The sequence below is a fragment of the Uranotaenia lowii genome, unplaced genomic scaffold (assembly GCF_029784155.1).
Source record: "Uranotaenia lowii strain MFRU-FL unplaced genomic scaffold, ASM2978415v1 HiC_scaffold_777, whole genome shotgun sequence".
Classification (NCBI taxonomy): Eukaryota; Metazoa; Arthropoda; class Insecta; order Diptera; family Culicidae; genus Uranotaenia; species Uranotaenia lowii.
Genome location: NW_026598730.1, coordinates 1 through 20621, shown reverse-complemented (window position 1 = coordinate 20621; position 20621 = coordinate 1). Strand labels below are relative to the sequence as shown.

Genomic DNA, 20621 nt, shown 5'->3' with positions numbered 1-20621 from the left:
TGTCATTTTTGTCATTTTTGTCATTTTTGTCATTTTTGTCATTTTTGTCATTTTTGTCATTTTTGTCATTTTTGTCATTTTTGTCATTTTTGTCATTTTTGTCACTTTTGTCATTTTTGTTATTTTTGTCATTTTTGTCATTTTTGTCATTTTTGTCATTTTTGTCATTTTTGTCATTTTTGTCATTTTTGTCATTTTTGTCATTTTTGTCATTTTTGTCATTTTTGTCATTTTTGTCATTTTTGTCATTTTTGTCATTTTTGTCATTTTTGTCATTTTTGTCATTTTTGTCATTTTTGTCATTTTTGTCATTTTTGTCATTTTTGTCATTTTTGTCATTTTTGTCATTTTTGTCATTTTTGTCATTTTTGTCAAATTTGTCATTTTTGTCATTTTTGTCATTTTTGTCATTTTTGTCATTTTTGTCATTTTTGTCATTTTTGTCATTTTTGTCATTTTTGTCATTTTTGTCATTTTTGTCATTTTTGTCATTTTTGTCATTTTTGTCACTTTGTCATTTTTGTAATTTTTGTCATTTTTGTCATTTTTGTCATTTTTGTCATTTTTGTCATTTTTGTCATTTTTGTCATTTTTGTCATTTTTGTCATTTTTGTCATTTTTGTCATTTTTGTCATTTTTGTCATTTTTGTCATTTTTGTCATTTTTGTCATTTTTGTCATTTTTGTCATTTTTGTCATTTTTGTCATTTTTGTCATTTTTGTCATTTTTGTCATTTTTGTCATTTTTGTCATTTTTGTCACTTTTGTCAATTTTGTCATTTTTGATCTTCCGATGCAATATTTCATCTAGTACTCACGGAGTCCCGCCTATTTTTGTTGATTTGTAAATACCGTTGATTTTTCGCTGTTCGAAAATGTCACGAGCATCGGTGGTAAGTTCTGATAATGTTTTGAATTTGTTTGGTATTCTGATAGTTATCGTCACTTTTGGTACAGGCTTCAACAACCAACCTCCCCCAGAGATCTCCGATCAACATCACTTTCAAGGACCTCTCATATAAACTGTCTCACAAAAAAGGTCCAAAAGTAATTCTGAAATCACTCAATGGACGGATTAGGTCCGGGGAGCTGACTGCCATCATGGGACCATCCGGTGCCGGGAAAAGTACCCTGATGAATATTCTAGCAGGTTATAAGTAAGTCAGATTGGAGTTATTTTCTTTGATCAAATTTAAATAATTTCTATTTAAGGACATCACATGTAACCGGTTTGATTCAAATCAACAACAATAAAAGGGAGTTAGCCAAGTTTCACAAGCTGTCCTGCTACATAATGCAAGAAGATCAACTGATGCCATATTTAACGGTTCGAGAATCGATGATGGTGGCTTGCAACCTCAAACTGGAACCTCAATTCGACAAGCAATACAAGCTGGGGATCATAGAGGAAATAATTGAAATGCTCGGACTGAAGGTGGCCGGAGATACACAGGCCGTGGATCTATCCGGAGGCCAGAGGAAGCGGCTGGCCATTGCCTTGGAGCTAGTCAACAATCCTCCGGTGATGTTTTTCGACGAACCGACCAGTGGTCTTGACAGTGCAACCTGTACCCATCTGATAGATCTGTTGCAGTTTTTGGCACGTGGAGGCAGAACGATTGTTTGTACGATCCATCAACCGTCGGCGCGGCTTTTCGAGATGTTTGACCACTTGTACGTTTTGGCCGAAGGACAGTGTATCTACCAGGGCGTTTCCGTACAGTTGGTCCCGTTCCTGGCATCGGTAGGGCTCAAGTGTCCCAGCTACCACAATCCCGCAAACTACGGTACGACTAAGGTGATCTATTGAACTTTTACTTTATTTTTTTATGATATGTTCGAAAGCGTTCACTTACCACTTAAAGGCCCAATCCAAAAACAAATTTAAATTTCAGAAACTTTTTTCTAAGGGGTTTAAATTATTCACGGTCTTTGTAAAGTTAATTTTTAATTGAAACCTTCAATTAAAAATAGGACCATTTTTTTTTGTTTCGATTCTAGTCGTTTTAACATCTTTATGTCATTCGCGACTTATATCAAAGATGCAGTAGGCGGGCAGTCATTGAAAAACTTTTCCGGCACAACTGTGATCGATGTTTACTTTTGGGCTCGAACTCACGGACATCGGCTCAGGAAGAAGCTGAGCTATATCACAAGCCCCCAGATAGGATTTGGACCAAATGAATGCCTCCTTATGTTCAAATCAACCCTTGCATCCATAAAATATTAACTGGGAAAAATCAGCTAAAAGGTTTTAAGAATTCTCATCAGCTAAATCAGCTAAAATTTTTTAACAATTCTCATTTTCAGCCGTTTGGAAAAGAAAAAAATTGAGATAAGTTTATGATTAAATTGCTATGATATTGGTATATTGATACTTTAATATTTTTCAAGAGTATCTCGCTGAATCGTGATTCAGCATCAATTCTTCGCTTCAAAGTTCTATTTTTTTTTTTTGTTCAAAAACATGATATAATTTATTGAAGAAACTAAAGTTTTGTTTTCTTTTTTTTACTGTTTTGATATATGTTTAGGACCACACTAGTAGAAAATAAACATACTAGCCTAGTAGAAAATGAATTCTTACATGACTTATGAACAAAAAAATAAGTTTAATGGGGTTTGATAGTAGTTGTGATTTTTCTAACAAGTCATAACATTTCATTTAGGAATCCATCGGTTTCCAGCCGATTTATGTTTCGAAATATCACCAGATCTCGACATTTTATGCGTTTTTAATTCATTTGATCTCAACAACAAAAATATCCGATATCTTCTATTTTGTGAGCGATGCGCGAGCGCTCAAGAGCCGCTCATGCTCATTTGAACCGGTTCTTCAAAAAGAACGAACGAACCGTGGCTCTTAAAAAAAGAAGCGCGGTTCGAAAATGAGCCACGGTTCGTTCGTTCTTTCTAAAAGAGCTGGTTCAAATAAGCATAGTTGCTCTCCCATCACTAAACATTTGTTCGTTCGTTCTCTCAAACCAAAAGAACCGCGATGGTTCAAAAAATAGCCACCGCTTGGCTTGAAAAAGAACCACGAATCGAACTCTCCATACTCCGCTCTTGCCGTTCAGTTTGTTAACCAAAGTTGAGCGGTGAACCGCGGATCTTTTTTTAACCGTGGTTTTTTTTTTTCAAGCCATGCCGTGGCTCTTTTTTGAACCACCATGGTTCTTTTGGTTCGAGAGAACGACTTTCTGCTGTTCTCCGCTTCTCAGTATATGTTCCTTTAGTGATGAGGAGCAACCAATTAATGTTTATTTGAACAAATTATTTTAGGAAAAACGAACGAACGAAACCGTGGCTCTATTAAAAAACCGCTACTCGCAGATCAACACTGGTTCGAATATTGAACTGCTGCTCAATATTCTTGAGTTGAGCTGCCAGCCAATTTTTCAAGTTGCGAGCTGCGGTTAAATTATTGAATTAGTGTTGAGCTGCGAGATACGGTTCAATTATGAGCCGCTTAAATAAACCGGCTCATTGATTTGAGCGAACGACTCTGAACCGCACATTGAAAAAACCCGTTATAAATAATATTCTAGATAATATTTCATTTGTCCCCAAACACCGCACCCCCCCTCACCCCCCATACTAAGGTGGTTTTTGAGGGTAAAAATCGAAACTTTGAGCGCTTTAAAACACCCACAATTTTAATTCATCCTCACAATTTAACCTACCCGAACGTAGAAACATAGTTGACATTCCATTGGTTTCCGAAAATTTCTAGCATTTTCTCAAATTACAAAAAAAAGCGTCCCAATCCAGACTGACCCAAATACCTACAAGTGATCACATATTGATCCACATAATTACTTAAAATTAATTTAAAACAAAACACTTACATAGGTCTAACTACGGAGTCTTCAAGGCACTTATAACTTTTCTTGAACGATTTTATTGCACCGATGAGGGCGATGTTCACTTCATAAATATTCATTCGAATGGGAACATACATTTGAAAATCATGATGTCTAAGACCACGGGGTCGTACACTAGGGGAATAGCTTCCAGTAGCGTGGGGCGGATGATTCGCGATGTCAAGAGATCGGCGAAAAAAGAAGCACGTGTTGCATGTCTACGGGCTTGAAGAGGCAATGTCTAAAAGCGTATAGTAAAAAACGCCGCTGGATAGCCTCGAGTCGTTGATGCGTATTCAAGGATGGAACGAGTCATGTTACAATATAGGTTTTTCAGGCAATACACGTTCTTGACTACGTAGTTAGTATTTATGTGTTTTGAATTCCAGTTACTGATCGAGGATGACGCCCAGATCGTAATATGGTCCACGCGTGCGATGGGCTTTTCTTCAAGAAGTATTCCAAAATCAAGGGCTACCGCTTAAGAGAAAAAATATGACTGCACATTTACTACGATTCAATGGCTAGCAGTTGATGTCGCACTTATTAGCGAAGAGGTTTAACTGATTTTGCAGAAAATTAATATCGTCGTAGTCGTTTACGGTGTAAAACAGTGTAAGGTCATCAGCATAACAAAGTTTTGGGAAGTCGAGGAGTGGAAGCACGTCTTTGTAATAGATTAGAAAAATAATCGGTCATAAATGGCTTCCTTGTGGCACACCGAATAAGACAGAAAACTGCCTGGAAAAGGTATCTCCCGGTCGAACAGTCAATTTGCGCCCAATCAAATAACTGCGAAACTAGCCAAGTAAAGTACCACCGAGCTTTAATCGTCCAAGTTTCCCAATGGCAATTTCGTGGTTCACCTTGTCAAATTCAGCTGACAGATCGGTGTAGATGGCATCAGTTTGAGATTTAACAGCTAAGCTTTCATGCACAAAAGAAGTTAATGTCAGCAAATTGCTTGTCGTGTCGTTTGTCGTGAAATGTTATTCTTACAAAACGAGTAAATGGGATCCAGGACCACCAATTCAAATAGTTGGGCTATCGAACATAAGGCTGAGATTTCCCGGTACTTGTTGACATCTCGTATATCACCTTTTTTGTGGGCCGGGAACATATAAACTTCCTTCCACAGTGAGTGTTGGGCCATGAACAATCATCAGTGAACTCTAGACGCTGCGCTTGGCAAAACTAACACTAATGGGACTCACTTCCCCTTCGGGAGCGAGTCTCTTCTAGACAATCCATGGTGGTTGTCTCGTCAGTGGAGGCAACTCCTCGGACTGTACCTGTAGACCAAGGCCGCGAAGACAAACTCTCTCTTAGTGGGGCTCTGAAAAGAGCCCATTGATAATGGCATTGGAGCGAAGTGGAGCGAAGCAAAGAGAACACTATTGTGGTCATGAAAAACCATTGGACACATGGGATTGAAATTAAGAGAGAATTCTTTGCATTTGGAGTGGTAATGATAATAATTCCACAACTGCTTCACAAATTGCAACAATTTGCAGCAATTAACACATTTTCACTCTCTCTGAGCACTGGTTTCTCTCATTTGAACTCAAACCTTCTAATTTTCTCTAACAAATTGCCACAAATTACCACAAATGCAATCATTGGCTGACCAATTTGTGTGATCATTGACGAATTTTTTCCTTTCATTTCAGTTCCTTGATTGGACAGCAGGGGCGGCATTTGGAAAACTAACCATCGACGGGACTCATTCCCCTCGTGAGAGAGAGCCTCTCCTTGACAACCTCTGTTGTTGTCTCACCGGTGGAGGCAAGTCCTCGGACTGTATCTGAGGCTAAGGCTGGTCAATCACTGGCTAACAGTGATCGCATTCTAACTCTTTCGTAGGGGGGGGGGGCAAGCAAGCGAGGAGGAAGCACTGAGGAACAACATACACTTATACTGACGATTCATTCTCCAAGTTTACTATATACAGGCCTGAAGGGCTATTTTTTCCTCTGTTTCCGATGACCTAGGACTAGACCATTCCTCCATTCCTGGCTTGTTCGCCTCCTCCTGGGTCGACCACTCCACTGGACCGATGTTGCCGCGATGATAGTTAGAAACAAACTGAGTATGCAACGCTTTTTTTCTGGTAATTTAACATTTTGATGTCATTCTTCCCTAGATTATGCAACGCGCGGGAGTACGCGTTTTTATACCTTCGTCCCGTGGGCTGTTGTTCGCTGATTGGCTGGTGTTCCTTTCGCGTTCTTCTCAACTCCGCTTGTCGGACTGAACATATAATCCTCACCGGAAGTGTCCCGGTTGGTGGTTGTCGTCGACCTTTCTGGAACCTCGGAAGCAGTGCTCGGTGACACACTGCTTGTCTATAGCTCACTTGTTGGAAAGGGAACCTGAATTGCTGAATCTGGCGTTGCTATCAGTACTGCTGCACTCGCTTGCTTGGATCGCTCGACCTCGTTGCGATTTCCGGAGGACCAATTGTTGCTGGAAACTGTTAGGCTGTGGCTGCTGGATTTGCTCGAACCCATTCAAAACGACTCTCAATTGCCATGGATACCTCTTCGTATAGCCAGCGCCACAAACTCCAAGCATATGTCGTGATGTTGCTCTCGTTCTGTTGGTGATGACAGTGCGATGATTTCCTGATGGTGCTTCAAGTACTCAGCCTTAGAGCATTCGACACTTCGCTGATACACCTTCAATTGAGCTGGGATGAGTCCAACCTTATCGTTCTCTGCTCGTTGCAGAATCATCTTGATTCGATGGACATTACGCTCCGCCAATCCACGGATGTAGGTAAGCGCCTAAGCTTCTCGTTTCTTCCCGCTGGATCTGGATTCATTTTCTCTTGTTCACTTTGCTTCCTCTATGCGTCGTTCGCATCACTTTGCTCCACGATCCTCTCTCTAGAAGTCAATGACGAAGATTTTTCGTCAAAGGTACCGGATACTTCATCCGGCTCGCAGGACCATTTCATGTTGGGCCATGAACAGCCATAAGTGGACTCTAGATGCGAAGCAAAAATGAGAACGAAGCGAACACTAACTTACTGATGGCGACGATTCTTCTTTATTTTCTCTTGGGAACTGTTTACATAAATGCATTTCACTTCTTCTTGATATACGACGAGCAACGCCTGCTGCTGCACTCTTCAGATGGCCTTGATACAGCCCGTCTGAATGGCTCTCTTCCTAAGCCACTCTCGGCTCTCTCGGGAAGATGTTACCTACTACTCGCCCGGCATTTATAGCGCTCGCTACTCGGCCGTCGCGCATCGGATTTTCTCCATTATCTCGGTTTCTCCCATTCTTCAGTCCACTTGGTAGCCTGAACACTAAGGGGAAGGTAGGTCTGTCAAGCGAAGCTTGAAAGATAAGCCGAATAGGAGTCAACAAAACAGGTATGAAACATTCTAGAAAAGATTCTGGTATCTCGTCCGGACCCGTAGACAAGGTTGACTTTCTGTGATTTTACCCAAAAATTCTGCGATGGATTACTGTGATGCTATTTTCTTAAATTTCATAGAAAATTCATGATAAATTGGATCTTTTTCACATTTTATTTGGGCAAAATCGATTACCATAAACAATCTTATCATACTTTTCTAATTCAAAGTAAAAAATCTAAATTTGATATTGTCCAAAAAAATTATAATTTCGAAAATCCATTCAAGATTTAAATATTCTGCGAAATCTGTGAAAATTTCAAAATTCTGTGTTCTGTGACACAGATTCTGTGATGAAAATTTGCTCTAAATTCTGGGAAATTACAGATTTTTCTGTGATTTCGGCAACCTTGCCCGTAGAATAGGAATTCTTGAGCTTCGCCGCTGCTTTAGAGATGATTGCATCCTTGATTTCAATACCATTTAATGAAAAGCCCACTGACGATATGTTCCTGACAGCACTAACCAAATTCTCTGGGGATGTTGAAGCTGTAGTGAAGATATTTGAAAATTTTCGGACAAGAGATTCCTAGATCAGAGTTTGCCATTATGTCATCCACAAAAACATTGGGGTAGGAATACCAAGGTCTTTCCGCTGACTATTCACTTGTTTCCAAAATGATTTCGGACAAGACTTGTGGTCACGTTGTACTCGGTGAAGGTAATTCTGGTAACAACATTTGCTGACTTTTTTATAAGCGTAATTGAGCTTACGATATACATACTTCGTGTAGGGTGACTTTTGCTCGTATAAATTCTGAAGCGCACACTTTTTTTTTTCGTTTTAGTCGTCGCAATTCAGTCGTAACCCAGGGAGATCGTATATTTTCTCTGGTAGTGCGTTTAGGTACGTGGCGATCAATTACATAAATAAGGATATGCGAGAAGGTTTAAGCAGCAGCAGCGTTACTAACGCTTAGGATTCGATAGATCGAGCTGCGGTACCTAGTCGAGGTGGCTAGGATGCCAGAAATATCATCGAAGTTGGCGTTTTTATAGTCGAGGGAAAAGGCTGGTAGGTTAACAACAGTAGCGTTCAACTTATTTACTTCGAGTGAAGTCAATAGATCAGGATGATGTGGAACTGCTTTAACGAGCAGTGCAGGAGCAGGAGTGCAGGAGGAATTCAATGGTCGGTAAACGAGAGCAAAGCAAAGGTTTAGCATACGACCATTTTCGTTCACCGCAAGCAAGGTCGCTGTACTCAGGGAGTCCAATATGATGTTTGAAGGTGTCGAAAAAGTAGAACGAGCATGGTACAGAAAGCTACCATGGTTGGAGCACCACTGCAAACCGGGCATATTGAAATCGTCTATGACGTATGTCATAGTATGTCATCTTCAGGGACGCAGAAGGAGCTTACTTTAGATATTTCTGCTGGCTAGATTCAGCAGAGGTCAGTTGTTGAGTTTCTCTCAGTTATACTGTCTGTATCGAGGGATTACAGTGGAGAGAGAATTCTTTGCATTTGGAATGGTAATGATCAAAATTCCACAACTGCTTAACAAATTGCAACAATTGGCACATTTTCACTCTCTCTCTCTGAGCACCGGTTTCTCTCATTTTAACTTAAACCTTCAAATTCTCTCTAACAAATTGCAACAAATTATACAAATACAATCATTGGTTGCAAAATTTGTTTGATCATTGACGATGATTCTCCGTTTATCTCAGTCCACTGGTCTGTATGGTAAGAGCGCTAAGATAAGTTATATCAAGATGCCATATTCTCCCCGCTTTCAATAATTGTTTCATTATTATCATCCTAATTATATTACGTTTATATTGACATAGGCTGAACCCGACTCTTAAAATTTTACCGAAAGGCATTTCTAAGTCATTTGACATAAAAATTATCGATTTTCTCGATTTCATTAGGTTCTCTCTTTGGTGTTTTTTCAAGGGTAAAAATTGTTACTTTGAGCTCTCTAAATCATGTCCGATTGAGGTGAAATTATGCACATTTAATATTTTGGGCAGCAGTGAAATTACTGGAAGTGATTTAACTGCTGCAAACTGCAAACAGCTATAGCAGTTTGAATTTTTAAAACCTTTTTTTGTGGACCTTGGACCTTCAAGTGTTGGCGATTTCGTGTTGTGATGTATGACGTATTAGGAAATCTTTGAATGCTAAACCTACAGACTTAAATCCTATTATTGGAAATTGTTATGTTATATGCTACTAAAAGAAATTACCAAATATCTCGAATAAACATCATACTAAAATTATTTTCACGTTGCAGTGATGGAAATAGCATGTGGCGAACATGGAAACTGGAACGACATTTTGGTGGCAGCCGTTAAAGATGGCAGATGTGCGGATATAACAAATATTTCCAGTAATCGATTTCCGAAAAGCGTTTCCATCGCGGATGAAACACTGATGACAGTTGTGCCACTGAAAAGGGATGATTCCGAATTAAGCTTTCCAGTTGAGGAAGATGGTCAGAAAGGCATGCTAGAAGATGATAGTAATATGATTGATCTGCAGGAAGATAGTGAAAAGAGCTTGGGCTCACGAAGCATCGAAGTCAGCAGACGGTCTAGTTTGGTCGATGCAGGCCTTATGGCGGCAAAAGCAAAACCAGATGAACGGGCTTCAACGACATGCAGCCTCAAGTTAGGTTCATCTTTTCTTGTTTCTAAGGAGAGTGGTATCGTTAAAAGAAGTGCCAGCAAGTATCCTATTTCGGAGTTTGGCCAGTTCTGGATCCTTCTCAAACGCACTATCCTTTCGGTAACCCGGGATCAAGCTTTGACTCAGATGCGACTGATAGCACACGTGATCGTTGGAGCCTTCATAGGGATGATTTACTACGACATTGGCCAGGATGCTTCCAAGATTTCCAGCAACGTCGGCTGTATTTTCTTCACGGTGATGTTCATGATGTTCACCGCCATGATGCCAACTATTCTTATTTGTAGGTATTTTTAGGCCAAAAATTTTTAAATTTATAAGTATCAAAATTTTTAATTTAGTTCCTCGTGATATGGCTGTATTCGTGCGAGAACACTTGAACTACTGGTACTCGTTGAGGGCTTTCTACTTGGCTAAAGTCGTTGCAGACATGCCTGTTCAGGTGAGTTCATAATGTACCATCAACAATTGACTTATATAAAAATCGCTTTGATAATTCCCAGATTATCTTGACCAGTGGCTACGTGATAGTGGTGTACTATCTCACGTCACAACCTAACGATTTCGAGCGAGCTTTCATGTTTGTGTTCATCTGTGTGGAAATTTCGCTTGTCGCTCAAAGTGTGGGACTTCTGATCGGAGCTGGAATGGAAGCCGAAACGGCAGTTTTTCTTGGACCCGTCTCGGCCATACCAATCATTTTGTTTTCCGGATTTTTCGTAAATTTCAGAGTTATACCTAAATATCTGCAATGGTTGACCTACGTCAGCTATCTGCGGTACGGCTTCGAGGGAGCTATGCTTGCGATCTACGGCATGGATCGAGAAGAGCTACAGGGCGTCAATATGTTTTGTTTCTGGAGAAGAAAACCAGATAAATTTTTGGAAGAAATGGCCATGGAAGATGCCGAATATTGGATCGATGCGCTAGCCTTGTTTGGTTTTTTCATCGGAATGAGGGTAATAGGATATTTTGTGCTGCGCTGGAAGCTTTATTCTCTCCGGTGATTTATATAGTGCAACCATATTCGTGCAACCCTCAAGAAAAGTACATGGATTTGAAAGAAATCAGACTTTAAGTAAAAGTCCACGATAACTATTTGTAGAGGTTTATTTGGTTTCATTTTCTAAACGAGGCCGATGCATCACAACAATGACTTAAAAGTTTTAAGTTGAAACTCTTTCGGGAGTTCTTCTAGAGAATAACTTTCAGTGTTGACCTTTTTCGTAGAATCGTTACTTTCTTAATTTGGTTGGATATGCTTGTGAAAAAAAATAAAAAAAACAGGATTTAAAGGGCTTTTTCACAGTAAAAAAGGTTAATTTTGAAATTAACCTTGAAGATTAAGCTATCATCGGATGCTTTAAACGGCCAACACTCACATTCAAGGAACCCACGATCATATCGGACAGCTATCGGAGGCAAAGAAAACATAGAATCTCGAGCTATGATGAAATTTAAACCAGTGGCATAGCTTATTTCAAAATCTAAGAAACCATACAAATCATTGAGTAACTAACAAATACAGCTTTGATAGCATAAGCTAATTCCAACCGTTTTAGATTAGCATTTATAACAAATTCAACATGTTTTCAAAATAGAAATAACAATCACAGACTGCATCAAGTTATGTATATAAATCCCAAAGAAAAACAACAAACACGTGGTGTGATGAACAACGTATCCAATTCTGCCCATATTAAAATAAACTCCTTGTTTCTGTCGAGTTTGACGTCTTGGCTGGTATGATATTTTGTACTTGGATAACTTCACAAAGTGACACAATGGATCACGAAACTTTGATAGAGCCAGACGAAAAGTTTTTAACCCCATAATATCATTGATTTCGTATGTGGTCTCCTGCTTTCACTTTTCCTACTGTATTGGGAAGGCCGAAGAAGTCTTTTTTAAATTATATTTTATCAGCTGACCCGGTGTGCTTTGCTACACCTTTAACACATTAATAACCATTTTAAATTTGTTTTTTTGGGCATCTTTTTAAATCCAATTACAACCCATTGTTTTAAATGAGAGGTGTTGCTTGCTTTTTAAATTGTAATGCAAGATAATTTCATATCATTTTCTGTAACAATAACACTCAAATATCGTGGTATTTTAAAATCTCTTGGCATACGTGAACTTCCTTTCATTCTTGATTTTGCCATACTTCTAGACCACTTTCCATGGCTGTCTGACTCGAACCAAATCACTTTCAGTATCAGACTCCTTTAACGCATAAACCATGTGACACATGTATCGTCCGGGTGCATAACTCATTTTTTTTTTCATTTATGAAAAACTGAAGAAATTAATGAAAAACTAAAGATTCAAGTTAATTTCCATATTATCACTACTTATACGGCTACTCGGAAGAGTGAACGTGCGAAAACGTGCCAACAACCCAAAGATTTTTAGACAGATATCTGCCTTCTCTTTCATTGTGTACCTTTAAAAAAAGGGCGTTTGGTTTAAACGACATTAACTTTTTCAATTCGACATTTCCGAAAAACTGTCCTCCCGATCCAACAAAAATTTATAAAGTGAACCTTCAGAACACTTTTCATGACGGTTCTCCCGATCCAACAAAAACTCATGAGGATAACCTTAAAAACACTCTTGATGTATGTCTTCTCGATTCAACAAAAAAATCGTAAAATGAACCTTCAGAACACTCTTCTCGTTGGTCCTCCCGATCCAACAAAAGTTCGTAAAGTGAACCTTCGGAACACTCTTCATGTTGGTCCTCCCGATCCAACAAAAATTCATTAAGTGAACCTTCAGAACTCTCTTCTTGTCGGTCCTCTCGATCCAACGAAAATTTATTAAATGAACCTTCAGAACACTCTTCATGTTGGTCCTCCTGATTCAACGAAAACTCATGATGCCAACCTTCAGAGCACTCTCCATGTTGGTCCTCCCGATCCAACGAAAGTTCATAGAGTGAACCATCAGAGCACTCTTCTTGTCGGTCCTCCCGATCCAACAAATATTAATAAAGTGAACCTTTAGAACACTCTTCATGTTGGTCCTTCCGATTCAACGAAAATTTATTAAGTGAACCTTTAGAACACTCTTCATGTTGGTCCTCCTGGTCTAACAAGAACTCATGAAGTGAACCTTCAAAACACTCTCCATGTTGGTCCTCCCGATCCAACAAAAAATCCTTAAGTAAACCTTCAGAACACTCTTCTTGTTGGTCCTCCTGATCCAAAGAATATTCCTTAAGTGAACCTTTAGAACACTCTTCATCTTTGTCCTCCCGATCCAACGAAAGTTCGTAAAGTAAACTTTCGAAATACTCTAGGCCGGTGGTACCAACAATCACAAGTCCAACATACAATCTCTCCAAATACATTGGGCGTATACTTCAATAAGCGATAGTCGGAAAATACAACATTACAAATTCATTCACCTTCAGTACGGAAATAAGGAACATAACCGTACCCCCCGGCCATAAAATGGTTTCGTTTGATGTGATATCTCTTTTCACTAAAGTGCCTATCAATCTGGTCATAAGAGACATTATTGAAAACTGGGATGTCTTTAAAAAAGTAACAAATATAAATTTAGATCTCATTATTGAAATTGTCGAATTCCTAACTAGCTCTAGTTACTTCATGTTCCGGACGCACATCTACCAACAAAAATTTGGCACAGCTATGGGAAGCGCTCTATCACCTATCCTGGCTGATATAGTTCTTAATACACTACTAGGCACAAGCATAAAAAAGTTAGATTTCCCCGTCATCACTCTGGAAAAATATGTCGACGACCTCTTCTTAATTCTACCACACGATAAAATCCAATCAACACTCAAAATCTTCAACGAGTATGATGTACATCTCCAATTCACTGCTGAAGAAGAAATCGATGGTCGACTCCCTTTCCTGGACATGACGGTTATCCGAAATCACGACAACACGCTAGATACGGAATGGTACTGCAAACCTATCTCATCGGGAAGAGTGCTCAATTTTCTGTCTTTCCACAACATGCACCAGAAAATCAATGTAGCTGCCAACTTCATCCAAAGAGTCATCAAACTGAGCAGCAATATCGAAAAATCAAAACAACAACACATCGTATACGATCTCCTAAAGCGAAACAACTATCCACCAACACTCATAAGCCGCCTGTTTCATCGTATAATACAAAACGAAAACCCAAGTCAAAACAAACAACAGGAACCCAAAATAGATGCACCAATAATAACGCCACAACCATCACCACCACCCGCCCCGCCTTCAGGCGCGGTCCTATGGGGGGGGGTGATCGGGGTGATCACCCCCCCCCAAGTGGCAAAAAACCGTTACGAAATACGGATTTTATATAAAAACGAAGAACTTTTCTTAGTGGATGTACTTTCGAATTCTCAAATTTTTCCACTCCGTGGGGGTGTTTGTTCAATAAAAGAATCAATTAATCACTTAAAAGCTTAAAATTGAAAAAAAAGTCGACCCGCCACACTTAAACAGCTGTAACTTGCCATTTCCTGGAACGAATTTCACAAAATAACTTTTGTTGAGGTACTTACAGAGTTGAATTAGAATTAGAATTAGAATACGCTACTGGCCATAAGTTTGAGATAACCCCCTTAAAAACAAGAAAATTTGTTTGGCCAAATCTCTGTCATCTTATGACATATTGCATTTCTTTTGATCTCATTCTGAAGTCGATGATCAAAACCTTTTTCGAATGTTTTTGGCAAAATGTATATCTTAACATAATATGACTTAAACTTCGCTTAAAGTTGAAAAATTTCCAAAAAATGCACTTTATATTTAAACTTGATTAGTTTAGGATTGGATGGACCGAATTTAAAAATTCGAGCTGTATTCGAATCATGTTTCAAAAATGTCAAAACGTGCGTTTCTCTGTCAACAAACAACGAATCGCTAATCGAACGAATCGCAGATAACGATCAGGAGTTGTTTTCGCTTTTTAGATATTTAGTGAAAATGTTTTTCAGACTAACTTCGTTAAAACTTTAGGTATAGTTTGATCATTTTTTGATAATGTTCACCAAATAGTCGATATGTTCAATAAATAACTGCAAACTTTTTTCGACCATAATTTTATTATTTTACGAGTTATTGCAGATCGGGTTAGCCCGTCCGGAGTATACGTGTTCACCACATGTAGACTTCGGACCAACCAGATTTCATTGTATAGGTTAAGGTAGTGCCACCTCTATCCCGGTACTACTTCTCCTAAATAATGAAATGTTGCAGGGTAAAGTATGGTGTACGTTAATAAGTTTCCTCGCAAAAATGCTCTTTCGCTCTTTTCAACATCTGTAAAATTTTCTTCTCACTTCTCTATCCATCTTTATCATTTTCAGAACTACTTTTCACCGATATGCCGAAAAATAAATTTACATTATGAAAAAGTTTGAAAATTTTGAGAGCATGAAGAAAAAATACGACTTTTCACTTTTTTCATAATTAATTCGTTGCAATATTATTTAATATATTTAATATTCAGTTTTCTATTTAAAGCAATAATTAACAAACAGTTATCTCAAATAATTGTTTTGGAATTGTTGCAAAATGAGAATCATTAACATTTTGGTGAGAATCTTACCCTAATATGAAGATTCTCAGTAAAAATATTGTAGATAACTTGAAGATTTTTTACATTTTCTTCTACGAATGTGTGTGTTTAATTTTCATTTGTGAAATGACATTTATATCAGAAAAATCTTTAAAGCGTTCTTAAAGTTAAACTACCGAATGTAAAACTTCCAAAAAATATCTTTTCACCCATACTTTTTCGAGGTGAACATCTAAGATTCGCAGATGATTGTTTTATAAAAGGATATCGAAATAAGTATATTGAGGAAATTTGTTAAAAGTTTTCACTATTTTTCTCTAATTTCAAATTTTTCAGATTACAAACCTACAAGTATACAAACCTACAAAATACAAGTCATATTTGAAACTGCAACCCCCCCCCCCCCCCCCCTTCGTCCCTCCTCCACTCTGTTTCCCAATCCTTCTTATTGACTGATTTTTGAAAATTTGGAAAATCACCCCCCCCAAGAGCCAACTCTAGGACCGCCCCTGCCCGCCACCAGCACCTCCGCCAATACCACAGCCTCCAATCATCGACAAACCCATCACATACTTTTCTCTACCACACATACCGGGTCTAAGTCATCAAATCAACAAAGATCTACGCAAACAATATCCAGCTATCAGAATTGCCGACAGAAATACACACACCGTTAAAATGTTTTTCAGCAAAGTAAAAGATCCGATAGAGAAGTCCCAAATTTACAACTGCGTTTACTCCATTCCATGCGATACGTGCCCTGGGAGATACGTGGGAAAAACCACCAATAGCATGAAACAACGCATATATGGACACAAATCAAATGTGAACAGTCTTGAGAAGCTGCTAAAGACTGGCCGAGAGTACACCGATCCAGAAGTCGTACTGCTAGGAGAGAAAACCGCTCTTCTCAAACACTGCATTACATATAAACATCGCTTCAATCTGGAGAATGTAAACATCGTTGATCGCACATTTAACCCACACACACTAGACATGCTCGAGTGTTTCCACATAGCCACCGAACGGCATGCAGTTAACTCACGCAGGGACGTCCAAGGTGTGAGTATCATCTACGCGGGACTCCTCTCCAACGCCGAAATCCGAAAAGGAAAAAAAACCACACAAACCCCAGATCATCAACAACCAACCCGAACCGACTGAGCCGAACGAAACATAAACAAATCAAAATCATAAACACACCAACACAATAGAAACACAGATCAGAATCTACAAGTTCTATAGCAACAGATAATAAAAATAATAGTTATCAAGAAGTGATCGCTAGGAGACAGACATTTTTAAAAAAGACACAAAAAGTGGTTAGATTAGAATAATCCAGTGTTTTAAAATTATTGTTCATTCTGGTATGTACGCAAAAATCAACAACACAAAATCAAATTAAAACTTAGTGCTATTTTAACAATATAGGTTCGGAAAAATCCAACATCAACCCAGCCATTAAAAATCTAACAGACACAAACAGTACACACTCTGTAAGTCGATCAACTTAGAATTTAAAACACAAAAATTTTCATCAAATTATAATAAATTATAGATTTTTCCTGATGATGGCCAAGATCATGGCCGAAACGTTGGACATTGAGTAAATGTGCTGTTTTTAATTAAATTTCAAATGACTGAGAAGCCGAAACGTCCTTAATTGAAATACTCTTCTTATTGGTCCTCCCGATCCAACAAAAAATCGTAAAGTGAACCTTCAGAACACTACCGATCCAACGAAAGTTCGTAAGTGAACCTTTGTTTAGAACACTCTTAATCTTGGTCCTCCCAATCCAACGAAAATTCGTTATGTGAACCTTCAGAGCACTCTTTATGTTGATCCTCCCGATCTAATGAATATTAATTAAATGAACCTTTAGAACACTCTTCATGTTGGTACTCCCGATCATACGAAAAGTTATTAAGTGAACCTTCAGAACACTATTCATGATGGTCCTCCTGGTCCAACAAAAACTCATGAAGTGAACCTTCAGAACACTCTTTATTTTGTTCCTCCCGATCCAACAAAAAATCGTTAAGTAAACCTTCAAAACACTCCTCTTGTTGGTCCTCCCGATCCAACAAATATTAATGAAATGAACTTTCAGAACACTCTTCATCTTGGTCCTCCCGATCCAACGACAAATTTTAAGTGAATTTTCAGAACACTCTTCATGTTGGTCCTCCTGCTTCAACGAAAACTCATGTAGTGAACCTTCAGAACACTTTTTTTGTTGGTCCTCCCGATCCAATGAAAATTCGTGAAGTTGAAACTTCAGAACTCTCTTCATGTTGGTATTCCTGATCCAACGAAAACTCACGAAAACACCTTCAGAACACTCTTCATGTTGGTCCTCCCGATCCAAGGAGTGCTCTCTTACTTTTTTAGCATAGCTTGAGAGCTGATCGAGCAAAAGGAACCAAATTTGGCATGTGAGGGTGTTTGAATACGATAAATGTTTCTACGATAATTTGAGACCACTTCCTTCTTCCAGTAGAGAGGTATAAAAAAAGAGAAGGGAAGCTACCATACAATTTGTTTGCATAGCTCGAGAACATATCGTGCAAATGAAACCAAATTTGGCATGGAGAGATATTTAAGTGCGAGACATATTTCTATAAATATTAAGTATTTTTCCTTCCATCGAATGAGGTGATAAGAAGAGGGGATCCCTCACAAGTTTTAGCAATTCAAATTTGAATTAGCTATGCTAAAATTGTAAAAGTGCCGCCCTTCTTCTTTCCATCTCCCAAATTGAAGGAGTGAGGAGTAACAAAAATACATGAAAGCATTTCTCGTGCCCAAATACCATCCCATGCCAAATTGGGGTTCATTTGCTCGAATAGTTTTTGAGCTACGAAATAAAAATTGCATGGAACGGATCTCCCCCTTCTTTCTCCCCGCTAGGGGGGAGGGATCTCAAATCATCATAGAAACATTTCTCAGTTAAAATACCCTCCCATGCCGAATTTGGTTTCATTTGTTTGATTTGTTCTGGAGTTATATAAAAAAAAAAGAAAGCCCCACTCCCGCCTTTCTATCTCTCCAGTGGAAGGAGGGAGAGATGCCAATTATCCATAGAAACATTTTTCGTAATCAGATACCCTCCCATGCCATATTTGAATTTGCTTTATTATAGTTTTCGAGTTATTCAATCATGTTTCTTTTGTTTGGGAGGCCCCCTCCCCCCTTACAGATTTAGAGAGGGATCTCAAACCATTAAAGAAACCTTCCTCGGGCTCAGAAGCATCCTCCTGCCAAGTTTCAAGTAAATCGATTCAACAGTTTCCGAGTCTTTAGGGAGCAGACAGACAGAGAGGTTAAAATTATTGTAATTTATCGAAAGTCTAGAACATGAAAAAACAGGTTGATGCCCAAGCTGTTCATTTTCTATTCCAAAATAGTAAACGTTCCCTTAAACATGTAATTCACTTTCACCTACACTATGTATGCTATACAAACATTATAAAGTGTTTTACATATTTTAAGGATTATTGTACTTTCCAGTATGTAAGTGTTTATTTTCAATCGGATACTCTTCCTAAGTTGTTTTTTTTTCTCAATTTTAATGAACAAAATTTGGGTATCAATCTAAACTGCATTCGAAAGATAAACAAAAGAAATATGTATTCCTTAAAAAATTACTAGATTAATTAATTTTTGAACAACTTTATGTTTTTCTTATGATTTTATATTCTTTATATGATTTTGGTCTAAAAATGTTATCAGTTGCTCAAGTTTTAATTGCTGTTTTAAAAAATAGTAAACGTTCCTCAAAAAAATATTGTATAAGGTTTTTTTCGGAAACAAGATTTATTATTAGCATTGAAATCTACCTCAAGATATGTTAGTTTTCATACGAACTTGTTAAATAAGCTCCTTACATTCACCATTATGTCACACTTCTCTGGTCGGCCTTTGTGAAGACTTGTATCAGCTTCAAGCAATTTGTTGAGATAGATCAGGAAAAAAATAAATAAAATTGGACACACACATGAGCAAAAAATAACACGAGTGACGAAAAGTGTGGTAAAGTTCATTCGTTAAGCTTATAAAAGTTAAACAGCTCGCTTAAATCATCCGAAATTCCAGGATATTTATGGAGATCTTTTTTAAAGGAATGTATAAAAAAAATCCTTTAAAAAATTACAAACATACACACTAGCCATTTTAAAATAGGAAAATAGTGATGGTACGGCGGTTTGAAAAATATGGGATGCCTGCCTGGTAATCATCATAATTTACGAAACAAGTGTGTGGGAAGCGCGATAATCGAACTATTATTAGGAAGTGAAATGAATCCGTTTCAACGTCCTCCTATCCCTATCAATGTTGGCCGATCAGCACTCGGCAGCAAAAAAAACTGATTTAATCAATCTCTTCAAATTTCTTTTTGAGACCCGTTTCGTTATAAGTAGGAACATCGTCTATTTTTGCCATTTTTCCTATAACTGTTGCATGATTAACCGTATTCGTTAAACCCAACCAGCAGTCGTGGCCGAGCGGTTAAGGCGTCTGACTAGAAATCAGATTCCCTCTGGGAGCGTAGGTTCGAATCCTACCGACTGCGAGAAAGACATTTCGTTTTTTATTAAAAATGGAATACATTTTGAAGAATCAGTTTTCGGTAAAAAATTACCGAAATAAAACTGTAAACAGTGTAGCTGTCAAGATGAACGTCGCAATTCGGTTGTCATTTTTTGGCAGTTTTAGCACTCCGAGTCTTCCTTCTCCCTCTTGCGAGATTAATCGTTTCGACTTCTTTCGAGTGCTCAAGTGTGATGGCTATCTTTAAACCAGCCCGTCGTCGCCATTGTTAGGCATTTTCGGTTTCGCTTGATTCGAGCAGTGAAGAAACAGTATATTTTGCTAAGTTTGAGTAGCGAATTTGACTCGCTACTCAAACTCGCTACTCAAACTCGCTACTCAAACTGGCTACTCAAACTCGCTACTCAAACTCGCTACTCAAACTCGCTACTCAAACTCGCTACTCAAATTCGCTACTCAAACTCGCTACTCAAACTCGCTACTCAAACTCGCTACTCAAATTCGCTACTCAAACTCGCTACTCAAACTCGCTACTCAAACTCGCTACTCAAACTCGCTACTCAAATTCGCTACCCAAATTCGCTACTCA

The 20621-nt window shown here is 38.4% G+C and overlaps 1 protein-coding gene and 1 non-coding gene across 2 annotated transcripts; both read left to right on the top strand.

Moving 5' to 3' along the window:
• The first annotated feature begins 826 nt into the window (after positions 1-826).
• On the top strand, positions 827-11566 carry LOC129760807 (ATP-binding cassette sub-family G member 4-like). The gene is made up of 6 exons (XM_055758474.1): positions 827-892; positions 957-1156; positions 1212-1786; positions 9533-10210; positions 10269-10369; positions 10431-11566. The coding sequence occupies exons 1-6, from the start codon at positions 875-877 to the stop codon at positions 10932-10934; spliced, it is 2076 nt and encodes a 691-aa protein (XP_055614449.1). The 5' UTR covers positions 827-874; the 3' UTR covers positions 10935-11566.
• An 8406-nt stretch (positions 11567-19972) lies between these two features.
• Positions 19973-20054, top strand: Trnas-aga (transfer RNA serine (anticodon AGA)). Its single transcript has one exon. It is a non-coding gene; the product is annotated as a tRNA-Ser (tRNA).
• Positions 20055-20621: the final 567 nt, after the last annotated feature.